Raw genomic sequence first — 19,065 nt, 5'->3', positions numbered from 1 at the left:
AAAATTAATAAATAAAAAATAAAACTAGCTCATTCTGAAATACTATTTTATAGCCTTTTCCATGTTATCGATATATCATGTATATAGTCTCATAACAATCTTATAAACAAATATATAATATTTTATGGTATTCAAAGGCATAGATACACAATTATGTATTTAACTTTTTTTGACATTTAAGTGTTTTTCATTCTTTTGTGAAGACATACTTACATCGCAATTGTGTATCTTGCTAATGATACATTTAGTGTAAATTCTTAGCTGTGGAATCATGGACTCAGAATTTAAACGTTCAATGGCAATGAATGAGAATTGTCAGTTCTTACTATATTTGACTTGTTTTTTACTTTTTAAAAAAGTATTCTGCATTTTAAAATTATTTTCTTGTTAATTTAAGGTACATAGATTCCAAGTTACTATTTCTCCAAGAATTCAGTTTGCCTTCTTTTATAGTACTATCTTTACTTATTTTTCAATGCAGAAATAACTTAGAACTTATTTTTTTAATAGGGTCACCACTGTGGACCAAAGAAAAAATTGAACCAATAACACTTCGAAATGGTCAATCTTTAGTACTTCCCTGCAGACCCCCAATTGGATTACCACCACCTATAATATTTTGGATGGATAATTGTAAGTTTTGACAGTATGAACTTTCTCCAAGAACCTTATGATTATTTATTGTGATAATAAATTATTACCTATTGTGATTCATAAAATGTTTACATTATAGAGATGCTCAGGAAAATAACTGCTCTTCTAAATAAATGGCACGTCATATGATGCATTCACTCAGTTTTATTGAGTACTTTTTATGTTCCAGATACTGCTCTAAACTAAACAAATATCCTACTCTTACTGACCTTATACCATATGCAGTTGGAGTGGAGGGAGGTGTGGGAAAAGGCAGACAATTAATGCATTCAGAAAATCTGCGTCCACTGGCACTAAGTGCTATGAAGAAAAATAAGGCAGAGTTTGGATCAAAGACCTAAGGGAAGAGAGCAACCTAGGCCCCTAAATGCCTGGGTAGAGAGGGAACACTGGTCTAAGCCCCTAAGGAAGGAGCCTGTCTGATGTCTTAAAAAGCAAGGTCAAGTTGACCTGACTTATGGAGTCCAGCGGGAGGGTGATGGATAAGGTCAGAAAGGTCACAGGGACTCGGTGGAAAAGGCTTTGACTTTAGCTGAAAATGAAGTAAGGAAACTCGGAAGGAGTGACTTTGTTTAAAATAAAATAAATCGTATTACTACCACTTCATTCCACATGTGAAGAACATAGGGTACAAAAGACAGAGTAGGGACACCAGTTGGGGCCATTGCTGTCATCTAGGCAAGAGTTGATGTTGACTTGGACTTGTGTGGGTAGAGTGGGTAGGAAATGGTCAGATTCTGGGTGCATTTTGAAGGTAGAGCCTACAGGATTTATTGGGGAGGGGTAGAAGCATGAGAGAGAGAGGAATCAGGATAACTAGAAAGTTTGGATGAAATGAAATTGCCAGTTTCAGAATCCCATAGTGGGGAAGAAATCAAGGTGTTTGAATATCTTATCTTTTCATTTGGTTTTTTATCCCAAAAATAGCAAATATTTATCAGGTTTTTACTAAATGCCAATCCCTTTATCCCTTTATAAGAACTTTACATGGATTATTCCATTAATTTTTGACAATAACCCTATGAGGCATGTTCAGTTATTTTTTCCACTTTCCAGATGAAGAAACTGAGGCAAAGAGAAATTTGTCTACTCCTGTTTCTGTCCTTGAGGGTGTTACTAGTTGCTCTAACTCTCAAACCCTCCAGAATTTCCTGAGCCAATAGGTCAACATGTTATCATAGAGGTAGCACATGGCGGTGCTTGGAGGCTAAGAAACAGGGGTGTGGGATGCGAGAAGGCTGTGAAGACATTTCATGTCAAGGTGCCCAGCATGAGTCAGAGATACATGAGTCAGAAGGAAGATCCAGGACTGTAATCAGCCATGTATGGACCCCCAGTACACAGCTGCTCCCTGGAGCCGGGGCTGGATGAGAATTCAGGGAGTAGATGCAGGTGGTAGGTGCAGAGCCTGGAAGACTTAGACCAGGAGCCCTCTGGTGGCCCAGGACTTAGGGAGAAACCAGCAAAGCAGATGTGACGGAGCAGACACTGAGGTGAAAAGAGAACAGAAAGAGAGTGCTGTCCTAGGACAAGGTGAAGAATGTGCATCACAAAAAGCAGGGGCTGAGTGCGGTGGCTCACACCTGTAATCTTAGCACTTTGGGAGGCTGTGGCAAGAGGATTGCTTGAGGTCAGGACGCCCCTGTTTGAGGCCAGCCTAAGCAAGAGTAAGACCTTATTTCTATAAAATATAAGAAAAATTAACTGGGTACAGTGGCGCTCCCCTGTAGTCCCAGCTACTTGTAAGACTGAGGCAGGAGGTTCACAAACTGAGCCGAAGTTTGAGATTACAGTTAACTATGATGAAGCCACTGCACTCTAACCCAAGCAACAGAGTGAGACCCTGTTCAAAGAAAAAAAAAGAGAGAGAGAGACAGCGTGGTTAGCTGTTTCAAATGTGCTGATCAGATAATATGAGGAGTGGGAAATGACTATTGAATTTGGCAACACAGAGGTCATTGTTAATGTTGGTAAGAGTCTTTTAGGTGGAATGGTGGCAATGAATTTAAAATCTTTGTAGGAAATATATTCTATTCTCAGTGAGTTCCTCTGAAATCACAGGCTATATACACATTACTAATGAGAAAATTTGTCTCTAACATTTCACCCACATTTTAATTCTTCCTAAATAAAAGCAGTCAGAATATATATCACAAAGAAATGAAAAACAAATACGTAAATAAATGCACAAATGTATTTTTCCTATCACTACATAATAGCTTTTAAAGCTTTTGCGAGAAAAAGTGGTAAGCCAAATGTAAATGATTCATGGCTTCGAGATTAACAAATGTTACTGCCAAAATAAGGCCCAATATTTGGTCCTTGGCTTTTTATTCCAAAATGATGACCTTTGTTACTTAATAAGGAGACATATCACAAGTAAAGTCTGAGAATCATCTAAATACGTAACTAAAATACTTCCCACCTTGCACTGCTGGCCATGTCTTTTGCGTACATTTTAGGCTGTTGGTGAAGCATCTAACCTTTCAAATGGACGTGCATCTGGAATATTAGAAAGATTTAGATCCATATAACATTCCCCTTGCAAAATGACATCATAAAGACATTTGCATGTGCATACTTTTTTTTTTTCAAATGAAATGCAAAGGAACTCAAAGGGCAAAATGCCACCACCTTTGTGTAGCCCCAGTGTTTTAACATTTGTTCTACCAACATCCATCAGTGATAAAATACAGCAGGAGAAACAGAAGACAACAAATGTATGCTTGTCTTTGACTTTTTTTGTTCATTATATAAATGTACATTATTTTTCTGAGTTATTTCTAAAATAAATCCTTTCCTGAGGGATGAATGACTTAAAACCATGAATTTGCAACTGCCAACCAAACTCCCATCTTGACCGCTAAGTTAGTTAACATGATTAACCAGTTTTCTTTTGAGCTTGGGCTCCTCATTTCTATGCCTTTTCCTGCCTATGGGAGATACAGGCTTTTAACCGTAATTTTGCATTTTGTGAAATGTTAGACCAAGCACCTGTCACAGGATGAGCATGCCCGCTTGACTCAAGTGAGAAATCCTGCCAGGAGGAGTAACACCTGCCTGAGGCCACTGGGATGTACAGTTTTCCCAGCTCTCTCACAGTTAAGGCTCTGTGAACTAAATCAGGAGCTCTAGGGTGCATTTTAGCTGGCCAAGTGTAAATTCACATACGGATCAGTGGTTCCACCTCCCTGCATCCTTCGTCCACTTTCTCCCCTCCAAATAAATTCTGACACTCCATTGCACAGAAGGGTGCCTAGAGCTAGCAGTAATGCATTATGTATTTCAGATAGCTAGAAGAAAAGGTTTTGAATGTTCTCATAACAAAGAAATGATAAATGTCTAAGGTGATGGATATGCTAAGTACCATGAGTTGATCATTACACAGAGTATACATGTATCAAAACATCACGTTGTACCCCATAAATTTGTACAATTTATTATATGTCAATAAGAGAAAAAGAAAATCTTTCCTCTGTGCCTAAGGGTAGATAGGTCCTTAACTAGACCACAGGGGATGTGAATTATCCTGAATGAAACTGGACAGTCAAATGGTTATTCATTTAACCCTTCAATGAATATTTAAAGGATGCCCTATGAAGGCCTAGGCACAGTTGCTGTGCTATGACAGGGGCCAAAGCAGGTGAAAGTGTCTACCCTCCTGGAACTTAAATTCTGTGTGGGGAGACAGGCAATCCATCATGCTTAAGATAAGTAAAACATGCCATATGCGAGAGGTCGTGAGTAATTCAGGAAAGAAAAAGGAGAGGAGGTGAGGGAGACTGGGCTGAGGGTTTCCTTGGGGCAGGCTGCAGCATTAAACAGCGTCAGTATTGCATCCTCTTGTTAATTAATGGCCCATGTGCTGTCTGATTTTTCAGTTGGGTCATGAGCTCAGCCAGGGCTGAGACTCTGGCATGCCTGGGCCTGGCCCAAGCCCAGCTCACCATTAGGTCCTCGTGTAAGTATTTGGTTTCTGACCACTGCTTGTGTGTCGGTGCAACCCACATTAGCAGCCTTACAATCTTCCTTAATGCATCTTCTAAAATATGCGTGTATATGTTTTTAACAATTAGGGAATAATTTCAATATTAGAAAAAGTCACACAAACTTTCTGTAAAACATTTTTTGTTCGTTTAGTAAAACACTTGCTAAATAAGACACTTCACTGTATGACTCTAATCTCACCTCTGCTCCCACCCCAGAGGAATTAGGGTTGAACAGGTACAGTTACAGTTTTAGTTTGTCATGTATATTTTTTATGGTTATTTGGTTTTACCCAAAGAGCTTTGTAGAGAAAAAATTACATTCAAATGAAGTTCACAAAACCATTGGTAGATACATTTATCTTGCTAATTTGGAGAGTGGCCGCTTTATGATGGAATGATACGATATCTCTCTGCCTTTCTCTAGCCTTTCAAAGACTTCCACAGAGCGAGAGGGTTTCTCAAGGTCTGAATGGGGACCTTTATTTTTCCAATGTCCTCCCAGAGGACACCCGGGAAGACTACATCTGTTATGCCAGATTTAATCATACTCAAACCATACAACAAAAGCAACCAATTTCTGTAAAAGTGATTTCAGGTAAGACTTCAGCTTCCTGAATCTTTTTGTGAATGATTTTTAAAGGGTTGGCCCCATGTAATGGGCGCAAGGTAGGGGTATGTAGCACACCTTTTGGGTGCAGGACGCAACTACCAGAGGCACTCTACCTAACAAATTCAAAATTGTGACCTGGTTGCTTGTAACCTCACGATAACCTGAAATTAATTAATTAAGTAAATAAATAAAGTGTTTACATACACATTATAAAGAGCATGCATACCTAAGTAGGGTAATTTATGTTTTTTGCTATTGTTACCTTTACTGGCTCCATGAGAACCTTCTGAATCACGTGGTGTTCTGAGCATTTACGTGTGCTTCATGTCCCTCGGTGGCTTTTATGGCAGTCCTGCAGCTTAGTTTATATGCTTGAATATTACTGGTTGGGGGTGGCTAAGTGAATTAATGAGTTAGTCATGCACAGTGTAAAGCAGTATTTTTACTTGGTAGGGACAGAACTTGATCAGCACAGCTGTATACATTTGCTTTTGTTGCCCAATACTTTTTGACTCGACTCCCCTACTTTTGTGCCCTCTTCATAATATTCTGTTTATTTCAGTGGATGAATTGAATGACACTATAGCTGCTAATTTGAGTGACACTGAGTTTTATAGTGGTGAGTTATGGTGATTGTAACTGACATTCTCTCCTTCATCGTAGAACTTAGTTCACTAACTTCACCTCCATGGCTATTTAACTTCTTTATGAAATTCCTAGTTTCATGTTTAACACCACTAATATAAATGTATGTCTCTTATGAACTTTAGCTATAAACTTTTAAGCATGTCACTAGAACATTTTCCATGATGTATGTATAGCAGTGAAACTTGTTATAACTGTGTTCATGTAAAGAACCATTTCACGTGATTTGAAAAAATCTTTCATGTATGTTCAGAATTATATTCCCTATTTTGTATTCTGTTCATAAACTTTTCTTGTGAACTAAATTAGAGTTGGCAGGGTACTTTAACCTGCTGGAATACTGGCTCATCAAAGCCTTTAGCAACTAACATTAAGTGGTTTTCATAGTAAATCATCACATTGCCTATCTGTTTTTACATTACATTGTCAATATAATTAGCAAGAGCACTTTTCATGGTTTTGTTTAGAACCATGTCACTATCTTTAATGAAACTAGACTTTTTAAAAATAGAGCATGTAACTTCACTCTTTTAAAGAGAAATGAATTTTCTTTCCTTAAGAGAAATAATGGTTCTCATGTATAGACTCTCATGTATAGGTTCCAGGTAGGGGGTCCTTTTTAGTTATCCACAGGCAGAATATCTGTTGTATTAATTTTCCACCCTTAACATATAAAGTAAAACATATTAAGGTATCACCAGTGACCAGGGTCCTAGACATACCACAACTCCTGGTTTATTTTATTTTATTTTAATATACTCCTGAAAATTATGATCTTTAAGACCATTCCAAAAGTGATTTTAGAGGAGTAAATGTTCTCCCCTAGTCTCTAAATTTTTAAGAAAACTTATTTCTCTCAAATAATATAATACCTTTTCTGGTATTAAGGGGTTTTTTCCTTCTGGAGAAATGAGGGTAATTCATATACTACCTTTTTACTGAGTTTTAGTGAGCATCAAATTGATAATGCATTGAAGTGTTGAAAAATTTCAAGGGCTATAGAACCTTAAGATGGTGTAATTTCCACTTTAAGTTTTTCTGAGAATCCTTCAGAAGATAAGGCTACATTTTGGAAAAGTCTCCATAAATAAGAAGGTGCCCTATATGAGTATCTCTGACTGGATACTTCTTTATTGGAAAGAATGGAAACTTCTTTATTTTTCCATTAGGAAATTGATTTTAACTTAATAACTGATTTCTATTTTAATAATTTCCACCATTATTCTTTTTTTTTTTTTTACAATTGAAACCTACTTGTTTATTTCTGTGATTCCAAATATAGATACAATTTACAAGACTTCTCTCAGTAACTCTCTAGTTTAGTTTTGTTTTTTTTCCATAAACCTTGCAGTTTGGGGATCTTAATATGATTAATCAGTGGATTTGGCTATAATGCCCCCATCAAAACCAAAATACTCCTACCATAACCATATCTTTCTGAAAATGCTAACATCTTTCACAAGACAATTAAATTTTGCTTCGACCTGAGCACTAATAATAAAGGAAATGTAGTTGACAACATGATTTTCTTCTCCACATCAACATGTTGAAGATTCAGTATTCCACAGAAAATTTATAAAAACTTAACCCAAGTTAAGAAAATATACAAAAGGGAAAACAATTTTTATTATTAGGGCTTATGGAACCATAATTGTTTCTATCCCAGGGTAACTGAGTAAATAATGGCTATTTGTAAGGCAGAGAGCGTATCTGTTTAGCTTAGCAAATTTTACAATTAATGTTAAATAGTTTTGAAAAGGGATTAGAATTTCAGGCAGCTTTTTTTTATGTGACACAGTGGATTGTGTTTCCAGAAATACATATTCATAAGTTTTAATGCATATTAATTTTCTTGTTTGCAGCTAAATCAAGTAAAGAGAGGCCACCAACATTTTTAACTCCAGAAGGCAATGCAAGTAACAAAGAAGAATTAAGAGGAAATGTGCTTTCACTAGAGTGCATTGCAGAAGGATTGTGAGTTAACACTTTCTGTCCTGATGTACCTTTCTTGTAAAAGTATGGTAGGTTGGTAGAGAGACATTAATATCATAGGAAGGGTAATTGTCTCATACTAATTCTATCAAGCAACAAAAAAATATATAGTAATACTCTCCAAAGTAGACTTTGTGAATCTCATATTATTGTTAAACTATTTTGTTGATGTAATAGTGTTCATGTTGAAATAATCACCTTGTGATTGCTGTGATCATAATCAGGATGTATCGTTTTGCTATTTGGTAACAAATCACCTCAAAACTTAGTGGTTTAAAATAATTGCTATTTATCATCAATCCCTTGTTAGAGGTCTGCAGGGTAGCAGTGCTGTAACCAGCTAGATTCAGCTAAATGCAATGAAACATGTTCTGACATCTGTGAGGTGGCTCATTGGTCAGTTCACGCCTCTCAGGGCCTGCTATCTATTCTCTGGGGATCTGTGCTGTTAGCCACAAGTTTCTCACATCCCTCCAGCAATCTCATCACATATGAGGCCTCTTGGCTTCAGACTAGCACATTGTCCCTTCCGCTGCTTCCTATTGGCAGGTTATAAGGCCAAGCCCAGATTGTTTGAACTGCCTCATCTGCACACATCTCAAAATTGAAGCCATCCCAGAACTGATGTGCCTTTGACATGGGTTGGAGGGAGGGCTATCCCAGATTCAAGAACAACTAATGTTAGTCCACATTAAAGGCAAGTTTCTATATAGTCCCTGTCTCATGCCTGGGCACAGAGCAAGTACCATTGGTGTGGGCATATCTGCTGAAACCCTGGAATAGAATCTCACAAACATGCCACCTTCACGTGTTATGATTCCTGCTGCCTCGACATGGTGACTCACTGGTCTCAGCTTACTTCTTGAATCCAGGAATAAATTTCCTTCAGGAGGCACATGGAGGCCTCTGCTGGTTAACCCAGGAAATCACACTGCACCATACTCAGTTCTGGGAGCAACTGAAAACAAGCAAAACCCCCTTTTAAAGATGAGTTAAAAATCCATCCTTTCTGCCAGAATTAAAAAACAAACAAACAAACAAAAACTTCTAATTTTCATCATCATTGTATAAGAAAGTGGTTTAATCTGCCAAATTCTAACTTGGGGGGGAGGAGGGAGTAGAAGTACCCACTCTCACAATTTAGTGATGTCTCTTTCCACAATGATATATTATGTAAAAAACTAAAATATGATTGGTATTTGGAAATTTCACAAAACTCTCAAAGGAATTTTAAAACTTTGGGATGTTGTAAAATCAAGATTGGGACTCTATTATTTATAAACCAGTAACCATTGGGCACATAGACTCAAGATATTTCTAACTAATTCTTAACAACTGTGCAGTAGATAGTAGGCATCCAAAACCATTCATGGCTTTGTGAGGTTTAAACTGTGATATTATGGTTCTATCTCCATTTCCTTCTCACCTTCAAATCTTATGAGATGCAGATTAGTCTGAGTATAAGGAAACATCAAACTACATTATCAGATTCCACAGGTGTATACTACATAGTATTTCAGTTTTTCAAAATGATTTCACATCCTCTACATTTTTTACATTTATCGCATGTTTTAATTTTAGAATCTATTTCATCAGGTATGTATGATCACTTATTTTTATTAAACTTAACAAGCCCAAACCAATTTTACAATCAATTAATTCCATATGCATTTCTGTTGACAAATATTGTGATCTTCCTGTGGGCCTGGACTGTGCTTTTTTCATCAGTATCTTCTCAACACACAGCTTGGTGCTTGGCACATAGTCAATGCTTAGGAAGTGTTTTTGTTGAACAGATTTTTATTTTACCCTCATGAAAACCTTCTAAAGTCATTACATTAAGTCAAGCATTATTATCCCAATGAAAGCTACTAAGGAAACTAAAGCTCAAAGAGGCCAGAGATACAAGATCAGAGAGAAATTTAGAGAGAGGGATGAAAATTTGAGGAAAGTCTTTTAACCCCAAGCCTGTATTCTGACTTTTTATATGTCTCCATAGTTCATGACTTAATAAGAAACACAGTTGGGTGAGAAATGGTATGAGTAACACATGAGTTTGAGCTATTCTTACCAATTGGTATAATAGTCTTAAATGTCACCAATAATGAAACTAAAGAATGCTATTCCCCTAATCACTTAATTCACATCATCAGATAGCCTGTTATAAAATACAATAGAAAAGTTCTTCTAGTCAAAATGTAAATGTATATAAAAGTTCATGGAGAGGAGGAAGGAAGACAGCTGACTAGAGGCAGCTTTCACCAGAGGCTCTTGTCCAGACAGAGACATACTGGACAGAAGAGGACTCAGTGAAGTCAAAAGTGATGAGCTGAGCTAAGAAAGAAGATAGACAAGTGCACATCATCTCTGATGAGACAAGCTGAGACTCCAAGGAAACAGGATCCAAGAAAACAAATTCCAGGTACAAAGTCCATCACCAAGAGGATAAGAGACCCCTTCCCCAAGTGAGTGGCTCAATGTGGGCTCTCTGTAAGCAAGCAGGGAACAAAAATCTTCCCATTTTACACCACGGGAGAGAGCCACTAAACACAGAGCCTCCTTCTCAAGGGAGGTCCCACTTGTGAGCTTAGGCATCATTCTTCCCAGCATAAAATTAAACAAATATTTTCCCCACAATTCTGAACTCCCAGAACACCCTTAGCCTCTTGCCTGATGGTCTAAAGGTCTGCCCCCTGAAGATCCCAGAGTGTTTGGCAATTCTCTGACACTACATATTTGTCAAGGGAAACACTCAACATGAAGAGATTTTGATAATTAACATTTATGTGCCCTACCTGAATGCTTCTCAATTTATAAAGAAAACCCTAATGGGTATGAATAATGTGATATCTTCCTATACTGTAATAGTTAGAGATTTTAACACCTCTTTGTCATTCTGGATAGATCCTCCAAGAAGAAACTAAACAAAGAAATAATGCACTTAAACTTGACCCTAGAACAAATGGACTTTACTGGCATCTACAGAATAGTTCATCCTAATAAAACTGAAGAAACATTCTTCTCATTAGCCCATGGATTATCTTCCCAAATTGATCATATCTTAGGACACAATTCTAAACTCAGCAAATTTAAAAGAATGGATCTTGGACCAATGGATCTTGTATCTTCTTGGACCACCATGGAATAATAAAAGTTGAACTCAACAACAATAGGAATTTTCATACTCAAACCATGGAAACTAAATAACCTATGCTGAATGGTAGCTGGGTCAAAGATGAGATTAAGAAAGAAATCCCTAAATTTTTAGAACAAAATGACAATGAAGATGCAAATTATCAAAACCTGTGGGATACTGCAAAGGCAGTCCAAGAGGGAAATTTATAGCATTGGAACCCTTCATCAAGAAAATAGAAAGAGAGGAAGTCAACAACTTAATGGGTTATCTCAAGCAACTGGAAAAGGAAGAATGTTCCAACCCCAAACCCAGCAGAAGAAAAGAAATAACCAAAATTAGAGCAGAATTAAATGAAATTGAAAACAAAATACTCATTCAGAAGATCAGTGAAACAATAAGTTGGTTCTTTGAAAAGATTAATAAAATTGATCAACTTTTGGCTAGCCTAACCATAAACAGAAAAGTTAAATCTCTAATAACGTCAATCAGAAACAATAAAGGAGAAATAACAGATACCACAGAAATTAAAAAAAAAAAAAAATATCCTCAGTGATTACTACAAAAAACTCTACTCTCAGAAATATGAAAATCTGGAGGAAATGGACCAATACCTGGATGCATGCCCCCTTCCTTGACTCAACCAGAAAGAATTAGAAATTTTGAACAGACCTATATCAAGCACTGAAATAGGATCAACTATACAAAATCTACCCCCACGCCAACAACAACAACAAAAAAAACTCTGGGGCCAGATGGCTTCAAATCAGAATTCTACCAAACCTTCAAAGAGGAACTAGTACCTATATTACATAACCTTTTCCGAAACACAGAAAAAGAAGGAATCCTCCCCAACAAATTCTATGAAGCAAATATCACTTTTATCTCCAAACCAAGAAAGGACTCAACAAAGAAAGAAAACTATAGATCAATATCATTAATGAATAGTGATGCAAAAATACTCAATAAGATCCTAGCTAAAAGAATTCAATGGCACATCAAAAAAATTATACACCACAGTCAAGTTGGTTTTATCCCAAGGTTACAAGGTTGGTGCAACATACATAAATCTATAAATATAAAACGCCACACAAGTAAAATAAAATACAAAGACCATATGATTCTATCAATTGATGCAGAAAAAAGTTTCGATAATATCCAACATCCTTTCATGACTAGAACACTTAAGAAAATAGGCTTAGATGGGACATTTTTTAAACTGATAGAAGCCATCTATCACAAACCCACAGCCAATATCATATTGAATGGAGTAAAATTGAAAACATTTCCACTCAGATCTGGAACTAGACAAGGATGCCCATTGTCTCCACAGATATTTAATGTAGTAATGGAAGCCCTAGCCATTGCAATCAGGCAAGAGAAGGGGATCAAGGGTATTCGAATGGGGTCAGAAGAGATCAAACTCTCATTTGTCACAGATGACATGATCTTATACCTAGAAAACCCCAGGCACTCAACTACAAAGCTCTTAGAAGTGATCAAGGAAGATAGCAGTGTCCAGGATACAAAATCAATACTTACAAATCAGTAGCTTTTACATATACCAACAGTAGTCTGGCCAAAAATATATTCAAGGACTCTATTCCTTTTACAGTTGTGTCAAAGAAGATGAAATACCTGGCAATTTATCTAACAAAAGACACAAAAGATCTCTATAATGAAAATTATGAAACCCTGAGAAAAGAAATAGCTAACGATGTTAACAAATGGAAAAACATATCATACTCATGACTGAGAAGAATCAACATTGTTAAAAAATTCCATACTACCCAAAGCAATCTACAGATTCAATGCAATCCTTATCAAAACACCAATGTCATACTTTAAAGAACTTGAAAAAAATAGTACTTCATTTTATATGGAATCAGAAAAAATCTCAAATAGCCAATACATTACTTAGAAATAAAAACAAATCAAGAAGTATTTCAAATTGTATATAAAACCAGCACATTGTACCCCATAAATGCATTAATGTACACAGCTATGATTTAATAAAAGAAAAAAAGAAGAAGAAGCATCACATTATCAGACTTCAGGTTATACTATAAATCTATGGTGATCAAAACAGCATGTTACTGGCACAAAAACAGAGATATAGATATATGGAACAGAATAGAAAATCTAGAGATGAACCCAGGCACATACCATCATTTGATCTTTGATAAGCCTAACAAAAACATACATTGGGTCAAAGACTCCCTGTTTAACAAATGGTGTTGGGAGAACTGGCTAGCGAGGTGTAGAAGACTGAAACTGGACCATCACCTTTCACCATTAACAAAAATTGATTCTCACTGGATACACAGCTATGATTTAATTAAAAAAAAAAAGATTTAAATTTAAGACATGAGACTATGAAAATACTATAAGATAGTGCAGGGAAAACACTTGAAGATATTGGCCTAGGAAAATATTTTATGAGGAGGACCCCACACACACACCAGCAATTAAAGCAATACCAAAAATATATTACTGGGATCTGATCAAGCTAAAAATCTTTTGCACAGCTAATGGCCCTGTAAGTAAAGCAAACAGATAGCTTTTAGAAGGGGAGAAGATTTTTACATGTTATGATTCTGACAAAGGTCTGATCACTAGAATCCATAGAGAACTCAAATTAATCAATAAGAATAGAACAAACAACCCCATTTATTTGTGGATAAGAGATTTGAACAGAAACTTCTCTAAAGATCACCGGTGAATGGCCAAGTAACACATGAAAAAATGCTCATCATTTTTAATCAGAAAAATGCAAATCAAAACCACTTTGAGATATCACCTAACTTCAGTAAGATTAGCCCACATCACAAAATCTCAAAACTGCAGATGTTGGTGTGGATGTGGAGTAAAGGGAACACTTCTATACTGCTGCGGGATTGCAAACTAATACAGCCTTTTTGGAAAGAAGTATGGACAATTCTCAAGGAACTAAAAGTTGACCTACTGTTTGATCCTGCAATTCTGTTACTAGGCATCTACCCAGATGAATAAAAATCATTTTACAAATAAGACATTGCACCAGAATATTTATTGTAGCCCAATTCATAATTGCCAAGTCATAGAAGCAGCCCAAATGCCCATTGACCCATGAATGGATTAACAAATTGTTATGGAATGCTATGCAGCCATAAAAAAGATGGAGACTTTACATCTCTTATGTTTATCTGGATGGAGTTGGAACATATTCTTCTTAGTAAAGTATCTGAAGAATGGGGAAAAAGTATCTAACATACTCAATACTATTATGGAACCTATATATAATCACTTACATATTCATACAAATGATAAAACACCAATATAGTCAGGACAAAAGGACGGAAGAAGAAGGAGAGGGCAGGGGAGGAGTTAGGCATGTGGAGGGAGGGTATTTGGTAGGAACTCACTGAATGTGCTCAATGCAAGGGTACATTTTAAAACAACTAAGAGTATATTATAAATGTCTTACCACAAAAAAATAAGTAAGTGAGGTGGTGGTTATGTTAATCAGTTTGATTTAAGCATTCCATATTCTATATATCAAATCATCACCTGTACCCCATAAATGTATGCAGTTATGATTTAATAAAAATTAAATTTAAAAAACTTTATGGGCAGAGATATGTTTATTAGCTCTTTGTTTATTTTAAATTCTAACTGATAAAAAAATTATGATAGTATTATTAATGAAATAGTAATCCTTTTGATTGATATAGTACCTTTGTAAAAAATTTCCAAAAGTTTATCACTGGTCAGAACTCTCAGGCCCCTTCAGTAAAGAAATTCATGCTAGTATTCACACTACATCATTGAAGTCAAAGTTTATGGTGTGCCATAAATTAGCATAGTCCTGATTATGTGAAAGTTTAAAACTTTGAGCATTATTTGTAAAAGGGTGGTGCTAATTAAAATATCTATAAAATCTGTCATATTTCTCATGATCTTTATATAAAGATTTCTTATAAGCCTGCATGAAAATTCACCTTCAAAAGCACTCACAGGTGGACTTATTTCTTTGTAACATTATTATTTATTTATCCTATCAGGCCTACCCCAATTATTCACTGGATAAAAGAAGATGGAACACTACCCATCAACCGGATGTCTTATAAGAACTTTAAGAAAACTTTGCAGATCACTCATGTTTCAGAAGCAGACTCTGGAAATTACCAATGTATAGCAAGAAATGCATTAGGAGCCATCCATCATACCATTTCTGTTACAGTTAAAGGTATATCTTTACTTAAAATACACTCCTCTTGCCTTTATGAGAAATCAAGAAACTTCAATTAAATATGCCTTTCATTATGTTCTTTGATAATGATAAATGTAAATTTATATCAACACTCCTGGTACCTTAAATCTCTTCTCATTGCTATTTATAGTTCATCTAAATCAGGTTAAACATTTACTTCTTTAAATATTCCTCATAGAAAAATTCCAATTAATAAATGTAAAAGAAATGAGAGAAATAGAAACTTACCATTAGAATCGTATGGTAATAACTGCTACATGCAAGATCCACCGATGAAATATTAAAATTAGTGAGAGAAACTTTAAGGGGAAACAGAATATTTCCATAGCTTCAAAATGTTTCTCTCCCCTCCCCCTACACACAATGTTAATTACTCAGGCAGTTTTAAGTTCACATTTTTTTTTTATTTTTATTGTTGGATTCGTTGAAGGTTCAAGAAACCAGGTTACACCAATAGCATTTGTGTCTTGCCCCCAAAAGGTGTGTCATACACCAAGACCCCCTCCCTCCTTCTCTCTCTCTGCTCTTCCTTTCCCTCACCCCTCCCTCCTTCTTTCTCTCTCTGCTCTCCCCTTCCCCCATCCCCACCATGTCATTAATTATCATTAATTGTCCTCATATCAAAATTGAGTACATAGGATTCATGCTTCTCCATTCTTGTGATGCTTTACTAAGAATAATGTGTTCCACTTCCATCCAGGTTAATACAAAGGCTGTAAAGTCTCCTTTTCTTTTAATGGTTGAATAGAATTCCATGGTGTACTTATGCCACAGCTTGTTAATCCATTCCTGGGTTGGTGGGCATTTAGGCTGTTGCCACATTTTGGCGATTGTAAATTGAGCTGCAATAAACAGTCTAGTGCAAGTGTCCTTATGATAAAAGGATTTTTTTCCTTCTGGGTAGATGCCCAGTAATGGGATTGCAGGATTAAATGGGAGGGCTAGTTTGAGTTCTTTGAGGATTCTCTATACTTCCTTCCAAAAAGGTTGTATTAGTTTGCAGTATAAAAGTGTTCCCTTCTCTCCACATCCATGCCAGCATCTGCAGTTTTGAGATTTTGTGATGTAGGCCATTCTCCCTGGGGTTAGATGGTATCTCACGGTGGTTTTGATTTGCATTTCTCTAATAAATAGGGATGATAAGCATTTTTTCATATGTTTGTTAGCCATTCATCTGTCTTCTTTAGAGAAGGTTCTATTCATGTCTCTTGCCCATTGATATATGGGATTGTTGGCTTTTTTCATGTGGATTGATTTGAGTTCTCTGTAGATCCTAGTTATCAAGCTTTTGTCTGATTCAAAATATGCAAATATCCTTTCCCATTGTGTAGGATGTCTATCTGCTTTGCTTTTTGTCTCCTTAGCTATATAGACGCTTGCTTTTTGGTTTAATTAAGTCCCATTTGTTTATTTTTGTTGTTGTTGCAATTGCCATGGCAGTCTTCTTCATGAAGTCTTTCCCCAGGCTGATATACTCCAGTGCTTTTCATATTCTTTCTTTGAGAATTTTTATTGTTTCATGCCTTAAAATTTAAGTCCTTTATCCATCTTGAATCAATTTTTGTGAGTGGAGGAAGGTGTGGGTCCAGTTTCAGTCTTTTACATTGAATATCCAGTTCTCCCAGCACCATTTACTGAATAGGGAGTCTTTCCCCAGTGTATGTTCTTGTTTGGTTTATTGAAGATTAGGTGGTTGTAAAATTTTAGTTCCATTTCCTGGTTTTCTATTCGATTCCAAATGTATATGTCTCTATTTTTGTGCCAGTATCACACTGTCTTCACCAGTATGGCTTTGTAGTACAGCCTAAACTCTGGTATGGTGATACCTCTAGCTTTGTTTTTATTACTAAGAACTGCCTTAGCAATACGGGGTTTTTCTGGTTCCATACAAAATGCAGAATCATTTTTTCCAAGACTTGAAAGTACAATGTTGGTATTTTTTTTTTTAGATATTATGACACATTTAATATGACTACAACTGAGATAATTTTAAACTTTGATTTTTAAAGATAAAATTCTTATTAAAATTACAAAAATGTAGTATTATTAAGGTAGAATTCATGCAAGATGTCATGTTTCTGAACTACAATAAATGGATAAAGATGAAACTGACAAGAACTGCACATATAATACTTAAGAAAATTACAAGTAGTTCAGCCTTAGCTTGGTTTTTTTTAAAGATTACAAAATCTTTATGCAAGACAATTAACTATTTCCTTCAACTCTTTATCAATACTTTTTTTTTCCTATTGAAAATGGCTTCTAAAGAACAAAGCAGTAGAGAGAAAACATATCAACACAACATTTAATAACCAAACTTCTTGTGAATTAGGGGAAAAAATGTATAAAATGGACAGTATATTAATTTATTTTGTATCTTGTAATTACTTCTCACAGCAGTGATTCTAAACATCATGGAACCTCTCCCTATAATAAGCAAATACTATAAATGTTTTGCACATAATTTCACAGATTCTTGGCCCTCCTGAAGTTTATTCATGGACTCTATTTTCAAAAGTGGTCACAATTTCCAGAAATTGACCCATTTTCTCATAAACATCCTAGAAATGCCACGTTCTTAAAATCTTCAACTTATTTTGTAAGCCAATCAATGTTACTAATTAAAAAATACCTAGAATACTAATGAGCAAAAAGACATCCAGTTTGAAAATATTTTATTAAAAATTTTTGGATGTTGCCTCCTACCTCTTAAGAATAAAAAATGCATTTCAATAAAAACAAATCTATATTGAAATCATTTTCCTTTATGCGAAGATACATGGATGAAATGTATATGAAAATTTAAAAGCAAAATATTTCACTGTCAAAACTTTAAATATCTCAAGAGCACAACATATTTTAAACACACTTAAAATCGTATAGCTATTTCAGTATTCTTAAGAATGATGAGTGATTAGCCTATCTACGGCTTAGGATCTGTTTCCAAGCTTATTTCTTCAGCTTCTTCTACCTCTGAGAGCTTTTCATCATTTTCTAGTGTTTGCTGAAGTTCATGGATGGTACTAAGAAGACCGTGAAACTGTTTCCGTCTCAACTCCAGCTTATCTTCAATGCTTTCTTTAATATGTGAGAGATGTTCTAATTCTTTACCTAGAGCCTGTAGTTCCTTTAATGTTTAATGCCTGTCTGGATGATGCTGGATCACTTTTGCCAAAGCATCATATTCTTGGCGATTTTTTTGTATTCGTTTTGCTTGAAGAATTTGCTTTTTGCACTCAGCAATCTTTTCATGTGCTCCAGCAATGCTGCATTCTATTTCTTTGTAAATTTTTTGATAATTTTCCATTTCTCTTAGATTCATATCATATACCAACAATGTTTTGCCCATTGAAAATTCACATCGAGACAGTGTGCTCAACATATGATGGTACTGGCTATATCCTTCTTCTTGGGATCCTGAGTTGCACATTTAATGAAACTCTTTACCAGCAGATTAATTCTCCAATTATCTCCACCACCATCTCCATCAATTAGGAGATGTTTCCTTATGACTTCATCGGTCATTTCAGCTTGATTTTTTTCAAAAGCTCAGTTGAGGAAAACCATATTTATAGAAGACTGTCTGAAGAAGCTGTAGTTCGTCTTCAGATATTCGTCAGTCATGGCTCCCATGGCATGTGCAGCGGCTGACAATGTTGGTATTTTAATAGGGATGGCATTGAATCGGCAGATTGCTTTGGGAAGTATAGACATTTTAACAATGTTGATTCTTCCCAGCCACAAGCATGGTATGTTCTTCCATTTGTTAATATTCTCTGCTATTTCCTTT

The 19,065-nt window shown here is 35.7% G+C and overlaps 1 protein-coding gene and 1 pseudogene across 18 annotated transcripts in view; one reads left to right on the top strand and one right to left on the bottom strand.

Annotated features, from left to right (window-relative positions):
* Positions 1–19,065, top strand: part of NRCAM (neuronal cell adhesion molecule) — a 324,369-nt gene that overhangs the window by 235,594 nt on the left and 69,710 nt on the right. For all 17 annotated transcript variants that reach the window (XM_053608905.1, XM_053608904.1, XM_053608901.1 and 14 more), the window contains 5 exons: positions 511–633; positions 5,068–5,238; positions 5,816–5,872; positions 7,761–7,872; positions 15,067–15,251. In XM_053608905.1, coding sequence (XP_053464880.1) covers positions 511–633; positions 5,068–5,238; positions 5,816–5,872; positions 7,761–7,872; positions 15,067–15,251 — 648 coding nt within the window. The remainder of the gene's footprint in view (positions 1–510; positions 634–5,067; positions 5,239–5,815; positions 5,873–7,760; positions 7,873–15,066; positions 15,252–19,065) is intronic.
* On the bottom strand, positions 17,936–18,733 carry LOC128598480 (THO complex subunit 7 homolog; annotated as a pseudogene). Its single transcript, XR_008383632.1, has one exon. The product of XR_008383632.1 is annotated as a THO complex subunit 7 homolog (transcript).

This window comes from Nycticebus coucang, chromosome 11 (assembly GCF_027406575.1).
Source record: "Nycticebus coucang isolate mNycCou1 chromosome 11, mNycCou1.pri, whole genome shotgun sequence".
Taxonomy (NCBI): domain Eukaryota; kingdom Metazoa; phylum Chordata; class Mammalia; order Primates; family Lorisidae; genus Nycticebus; species Nycticebus coucang.
Note: the sequence above shows the minus strand (reverse complement) of the source record. Positions and strands in the feature narration are given on the sequence as shown.